The sequence below is a fragment of the Coregonus lavaretus genome, assembly GCF_964263955.1.
Source record: "Coregonus lavaretus genome assembly, chromosome: 1".
Classification (NCBI taxonomy): Eukaryota; Metazoa; Chordata; class Actinopteri; order Salmoniformes; family Salmonidae; genus Coregonus; species Coregonus lavaretus.
In genome coordinates this window covers 85,665,176-85,672,675 of record NC_139988.1, presented here as the reverse complement: position 1 = coordinate 85,672,675, position 7,500 = coordinate 85,665,176, and the positions used below count along the sequence as shown (strand labels likewise).

General features: G+C 45.7%; 1 protein-coding gene across 1 annotated transcript in view; it reads right to left on the bottom strand.

Moving 5' to 3' along the window:
- LOC311132813 (melanopsin-A-like) overlaps window positions 1–7,500 on the bottom strand; it is a gene marked incomplete at both ends in the record, with an annotated part of 39,849 nt that overhangs the window by 3,847 nt on the left and 28,502 nt on the right. Inside the window, 4 exons of the mRNA XM_084166156.1 lie at window positions 470–577; window positions 734–892; window positions 1,920–2,091; window positions 2,290–2,493. Of these exons, the coding sequence (XP_084022282.1) occupies window positions 470–577; window positions 734–892; window positions 1,920–2,091; window positions 2,290–2,493 (643 nt within the window). The remainder of the gene's footprint in view (window positions 1–469; window positions 578–733; window positions 893–1,919; window positions 2,092–2,289; window positions 2,494–7,500) is intronic.

The window sequence follows — 7,500 nt, the reverse complement described above, 5'->3', positions numbered from 1 at the left end:
GCCTCAAAACATGGTTAAAACTATAATTTTTATATCATAGAGGGTCAGTCATTTCATCCATAGCTCTGTCTATGCATTTGAGCTTGCTTAAAGTTCTCCAGCCCCATCCCTCAGATTTTCACCGAACCCAGTGGCGGGTAAAACGCTTCGTTATTGTGTCAACCGCGGATTACCACTGTAAGGGTCACAAGCGTAGTCAACAAACCCCATGGGGTCTGTGTCTCTTTTAAAGGTTAGAGGTCACCTCGGACTCACTGGGTCATTACTGACACACACACATAAGGTTACTACAGTTACACGGAGAACGAACGTGGGTCGGACAGATGCTAGGTCAGCTAATTATTGAACAGCACCCTCTTTTTGAATCTAGTTTAGATCATTGATAGTAGTCACATCAACATATACAGCAGATATGTTTAAAGATAATATGTGTACCTGTATTTGAGGTATTTGATGGTGATGTGTGTACCTGTATTTGGGGTGTGTTATAGCGTATATAATAGGGTTGTGGATGGCAGAGGCTTTGGCGATGGCAGCAGGAACAGAGTTCATATACGGAGTCAGCATGTCAGCATACCTGGAGAAAGAGAGAAATAGAAGGATCGAAAAAGATTAACTCAGCGAACACATTAGGTGAAAACAGCAGACGTTCTTACACACTGTCCCTCAGCTGGAGCAGCCATACAGTTGAGAGGGGGGGGTATCACGATCCAACACACACACACCATCCTACCCTGCGAAGGCGGTGAGCGCGACACAGGAGTATGGAGCCCAGGAGATGACATAGAGTAGGATGACGATGAGAGCGATTTTGGCCGTCTTCCACTCACTCCTCATCTTGTGCATGCTCTTCACCGAGTCCCTGGTGCCCTCGTTTATCTTACGCACAGCCCTACAACACACACACATTTACATATGACCATTACTGACAGTGGTCATCAGTGAATTATCAGCAGAAAGTATGGATCAATACTAATACCACTCAGGTCACCCCGTGATACAAGTCAGTATTCGAGCGTACATATAAACAACAATTGAACAAACAACGACTACATCTCATCTGCCCAGACCAACATGCTCACACCTCCATCCCTACTGCCTGCATTATTATTTGCCACATGGCCTTAAATTGTACCAATTTGTTTTTCTCGGTCGCCCATGTTATAAATCATTTGATTTTTCCATTGTGTCAATGATGGCAGATTGTTTGACTTCCAAGTTTTTAGCATACTTTTTTTCAAGATGAGTGATGAGAAGAGAATCGCCGAGCCCATTGGGTATCTCACTACCCCCCCACCCCCCCCACATGCCATGTCTTGAAACGCAGACAGATTAATTTACATTGTAATACTTCTGACAGCCAACATTCTAACTCCGCCAACAACTTCCGGACTTTATAGCATTCCCAGAAAGCATGGATTATTCAGTCATTATTTGTTTGATGACTCTGCCGTTGTGCTGTAGAATTTGTGAATTTTGTCTCTCGTAAAATAAATTATATTCATTAGCTTATACTGGATTAAGTGTACATTTTTGTTAACTGTAATTTCGTTAGTTATGCTCCAACTTTCCCTCCATCTTGTGCCAACATCAGTATCAGCATCTGCCTCTGTTTCCAGAGATTGCATGTTCGAATCCAGCGACAGAAAGTCATTTTTTATATTTTTGTTTTAAGCACATCCCAAACCTTAACCCTTACCTTAACCATTCACAGTTAATGCCTAACCTTAACAAATCAGAGTTAATGCCTACATTTAACCTTCAACACTTTGAAATTTGACGTTTGGAACAACTTTGAAATTGTAGTTTTGAGAAACATGGATGACCGTCTAATTCTGACGTGAGACTGCGAGAGCTTGTTGACTAATACACTGGGTAGCCTACTAGATGTGTTCAATAGTGTACGTGTGTGTGCTCACCTCGTGGCGCCGCGTACAGCGATGAAGATGCAGATGTAGCAGTAGATGATGATGAAGAGGGGGATGAAGAAGACGAAGATGAAGAGCAGCATGGTGTAAGAGCGGACGGATGGCGTGAACGTCATGTAGTCCCACGAACACGACGTCATCAACCCTTCTGGGACATACGCACCTGACACACACACACACACACACACACACACACACACACTTAGATATACACACACTGACACGTCGTGTATCCCTCAGACACACAGAGCTATAGCGATTGTGTGTGTGTGCATGCTTGAGTGTGTGTTGCGTGCATGTGTGTGCGAGTGCATGTGTTTGTGTCCGCGTGTCGGTCTGTCTGTCCGTCCGTCCGACTCACTCCAGCCAAAGAAGGGCGGTAGGGACCAGAACATAGAGTAGAACCAGGCAGCAGCCATGACGTAGAGGGCCCTGCGTCGTGACATCACACCCATGGACGCCAGCGGCCGTGTGATGACGAAGTAGCGGTCCACGGCGATCACCAGCAGAGTGATCATACTGGTCATCCCAAACAACGCTCCGCAGAACGCATACAGCTCACACGCTGGGGGGGGGGGTATTGACAGAGAGAGAAAGGTGGGGGTAAGAAAGAAAGAAAGAGATTAAAAGAGAGAGAGAGGTGGGGGTATAGACAGAGAGAGAGAGAGAGAGAGAGAGAGAGAGAGAGAGAGAGAGAGAGAGAGAGAGAGAGAGAGAGAGAGAGAGAGAGAGAGAGAGAGAGAGAGAGAGAGAAAGAAAGAAAGAAAGAGATTAAAAAGAGAGAGAGGTGGGGGTATAGACAGAGAGAGAGAAACAAAGAGAGAGAGGAAGAGATTAAGAGAGAGTGGCGTGGAAAATTCTAATAAAGTGGGAGAGACTTTGCCATTTCATCAAACAATCAATCTTTATTTAAGAAGTGCAATAATGGAGCAATTAACAAATCAACACACGTGCAGAGTTAAGAGCCCAACGAATGACGTTGGGTCTCAGTTTATATAGCCAAACTATCTTACGCAAGCATATACAAAACACTTGATCTTGGTATGTGTACGTGTGTGGAGAACGAGACGAAACTGGGGTAAAAGGTACAGACTATCTATGAATTTGGTTGTCTCGTTCTGTAGCAACAGCTGGTTATTCTAGTCTTCTAGTGAGAGATGTCAAACAACAGGAATCACTCTAGACGCAGTTCCTCTGAAGTAGATCAACGGTTCCTCGAATTGGGTCAAGCATGCGCCTTTCGATGTCTGCCCAGATGGTGTGTGGTTGCACACAAGCATTAACTTTTTTTTGGAAAGCAAGAAGCTACACAACCTTAAAGAGATCCTTCAACACATTAGAAGTCATATAAACTTAAAGAGGTTAACATAGATGTTTTGAGAGAGAGGTGGGGTACAGACAGAGAGATAGAGAGAGAAAGAAAGAGAGAGAGATTTGGCTTGGCACCTATACCCTCACAAACTTTTACAGATGCACAATAGAGAGCATCCTGTTGGGCTGTATCACCGCCTGGTAAGGCAACTGTACCGCCCGCAACCGCAGGGCTCTCCAGAGGGTGGTGCGGTCTGCCGAACGCATTACCAGGGGCAAACTAGAAGAATGGCGCCGGAGAAGATGGCTGCCGTTTTACAGCCCTCTAACCAATTGTACTATTATGTGTGTTTTTCCGCGTTATTTGTAATTTATTTTGTACATAATGTTTCTGCCATTGTCTCTTATAACCAAAAAGAGCTTCTGGATATCAGGATAGCGATTACTCACCTCGTAATGACTGAAGATTTTTTCTTCAACGACGTAGGTCGGGGTGCCTTGTAAGGATCCGACGGCGAGCGAGTAAACAGCCTCTCCCATCAATCCTATTAGCTAATCTTCAATCATTTGAGAATAAATTGGATGACCTAAGATTACAGTTATCCTACCAACGGGACATTAAAAACTGTAATATCTTGTGTTTCACAGAGTCGTGGCTGAACGACGACATGGACAACATACAGCTATACGCTACATCGGCAGGATAGAACAGCTGACTCTGGTATGACAAGGGGTGGCGGTCTGTGTATATTTGTAAACAACAGCTGGTGCACAAAATCAAATACTAAGGAAGTCTCGAGGTTTTGCTCGCCTGAGGTAGAGTATCTTATGATAAGCTGTAGACCACACTATTTAACAAGAGAGTTTTCATCTATATTTTTCATAGCTGTCTATTTACCACCACAAACCAATGCTGGCATTGAGATTGCACTGAATGAGCTGTATAAGGCCATAAGTGAACAGGAAAACGCTCATCCAGAAGCAGCGTTCCTAGTGGCCGGGGACTTTAATGCAGGGAAACTTAAATCCGTTCTACCTAATTTCTACCAGCATGTTAAATGTGCAACCAGAGGAAAACAAACTCTAGACCACCTTTACTCCACACACAGAGACGCCTACAAAGCTCTCCCTCTCCCTTCATTTGGCAAATCTGACCATAACTCTATCCTCCTGATTCCTGCTTATAAGCAAAAACTAAAGCAGGAAGCACCAGTGACTCGGTTAATAAAAAAGTGGTCAGATGACGCAGATGCTAAGCTACAGGACAGCTACGGGATTCTTCAGACAGCATTGAGGAGTTCACCACATCAGTCATCAATAAGTGCATTGATGATGTCATCCCCACAGTGACCGTACGTACATACCCCAACCAGAAGCCATGGATTACAGGAAACATCCGCACTGAGCTAAAGGGTAGAGCTGCCGCTTTCAAGGACGCTTATAAGAAATCCCCCTATGCCCTCCGACGAACCATCAAACAGGCAAAGAGTCAATACAGGACTAAGATTGAATCGTACTACACCGGCTCTGACGCTTGTCGGATGTGGCAGGGCTTGAAAACTATTACAGACTACAAAGGGAAGCACAGCCGCGAGCTGCCCAGTGACACAAGACTTTCAGATAAGCTAAACCACTTCTATGCTCGCTTTGAGGCAAGCAACACTGAAGCATGCATGAGAGCACCAACTGTTCCGGATGACTATGTGATCACGCTCTCCGTAGCCGATGTAAGTAAGACTTTTAAGCAGGTCAACATTCACAAGGCCGCAGGGCCAGACGGATTACCAGGACGTGTACTTCCGAGCATGTGCTGACCAACTGGCAAGTGTCTTCACTGACATTTCCAACATGTCCCTGACTGAGTCTGTAATACCAACATGTTTCAAGCAGACCACCATAGTCCCTGTGCCCAACAACACTAAGGTAACCTGCCTAAATGACTACCGACCCGTAGCACTGACGTTTGTAGCCATGAAGTGCTTTGAAAGGCTGGTCATGATTCACATCAACACCATTATCCCAGAAACCCTAGACCCACTCCAATTTGCATACCGCCCCAACAGATCCACAGATGATGCAATCTCTATTGCACTCCACACTGCCCTTTCTCACCTGGACAAGAGGAACACCTACGTGAGAATGCTATTCATTGAATTCATTCAACACCATAGTGCCCTCAAAGCTAAGGATCCTGGGACTAAACACCTCCCTCTGCAACTGGATCCTGGACTTCCTGACGGGCTGCCCCCAGGTGGTAAGGGTAGGTAACAACACATCTGCCACACTGAACCTCAACACGGGGGCCCCTCAGGGGTGCGTGCTCAGTCCCCTCCTGTACTCATTTACGTCATTTAGCAGGCGCTCTTATCCAGAGCAACTTACAGTTAGTGAGTGCATACATCATTATTTATTTTTTTATTTTTTTTTCATACTGGCCCCCCGTGGGAATCGAACCCACAACCCTGGCGTTGCAAACGCCATGCTCTACCAACTAAGCTACATCCCTGCCGGCCATTCCCTCCCCTACCCTGGACGAATTGTGCGCCGCCCCATGGGTCTCCCGGTCGCGGCCGGCTACGACAGAGCCTGGATTCGAACCAGGATCTCTAGTGGCACAGCTAGCACTGCCTTAGACCACTGCGCCACTCGGGTGGTTACTACTACTCCCTGTTCACCCATGACTGCATGGCCAGGCACGACTCCAACACCATCATTAAGTTTGCCGACGACACAACAGTGGTAGGCCTGATCACAGACAACGATGAGACAGCCTATAGGGAGGAGGTCAGAGACCTGGCCGTGTGGTGCCAGGATAACAACCTCTCCCTCAACGTGACCAAGACAAACGAGATGATTGTGGACTACAGGAAAAAAAAGAGGACTGAGCACTCCCCCATTCTCATCGACGGGGCTGTAGTGGAACAGGTTGAGAGCTTCAAGTTCCTTGGTGTCCACATCACCAACGAACTATCATGGTCCAAACACACCAAGACAGTCGTGAAGAGGGCACGATAAAGCCTATTGCCCCTCAGGAGACTGAAAATATTTGGCATGAGTCCTCAGATCCTCAAAAAATTCTACAGCTGCACCATCGAGAGCATCCTGACTGGTTGCATCACCGCCTGGTATGGCAACTGCTTGGCCTCCGACCGCAAGGCACTACAGAGGGTAGTGCGTACGGCCCAGTACATCACTGGGGCCAAGCTTCCTGCCATCCAGGACCTCTATACCAGGCGGTGTCAGAGGAAGGCCCTCAAAATTGTCAAAGACTCCAGCCACCCTAGTCATAGACTGTTCTCTCTGTTACCGCACGGCAAGCGGTACCGGAGTGCCAAGTCTAGGTCCAAAAGACTTCTCAACAGCTTCTACCCCCAGGCCATAAGACTCCTGAACAGCTAATCATGGCTACCCGGACTATTTGCACTGCCCCCCCACCCCCACCCCCACCCCATCTTTTTACGCTGCTGCTACTCTGTTAATTATTTATGCATAGTCACTTTAACTCTATCCACATGTACATATTACTTCAACTACCTCAACTAGCCGGTGCCCCCGCACATTGACTCTGCACCGGTACCCCCCTGTATATATAGCCTCCCTACTGTTATTTTATTTTACTTCTGCTCTTTTTTTCTCAATACTTTTTTGTTGTTGTTTTATTTTACTTTTTTATTAAAAATAAATGCACTGTTGGTTAAGGGCTGTAAGTAAGCATTTAACTGTAATGTCTGCACCTGTTGTATTCGGCGCATGTGGCCAATAGAATTTGATTTGATTTTATTTGAAACTACCCGCCCTCCAGGACACCTACAGCACCCGATGTCACAGGAAGGCCAAAAAGATAATCAAGGACATCAACCACCCGAGCCACTTCTTGTTCACCCTGCTATCATTCAGAGGGAGAGGTCAGTACAGGTGCATCAAAGCTGGGACCGAGAGAATGAAAAACAGCTTCTATCTCAAGGCCATCAGACTGTTAAATAGCCATCACTAGCACATTCTGCCTATTGAAATCACTGGCCACTTTAAGAAATGGAACACTAGACACTTTAATAATGTTTACATATCTTGCATTACTCATCTCATATGTATAATACTGTATTCTATAATATTCTACTGTATCTTAGTCCATGCCGCTCTGTCATTGCTTGTCCATAAATGTATATATGTATATATTCTTAAATTCCATTCCTTACTTAGATGTGTGTGTATTGGGTATATGTTGTGAAATTGTTAGATATTATTTATTAGATATTACTGC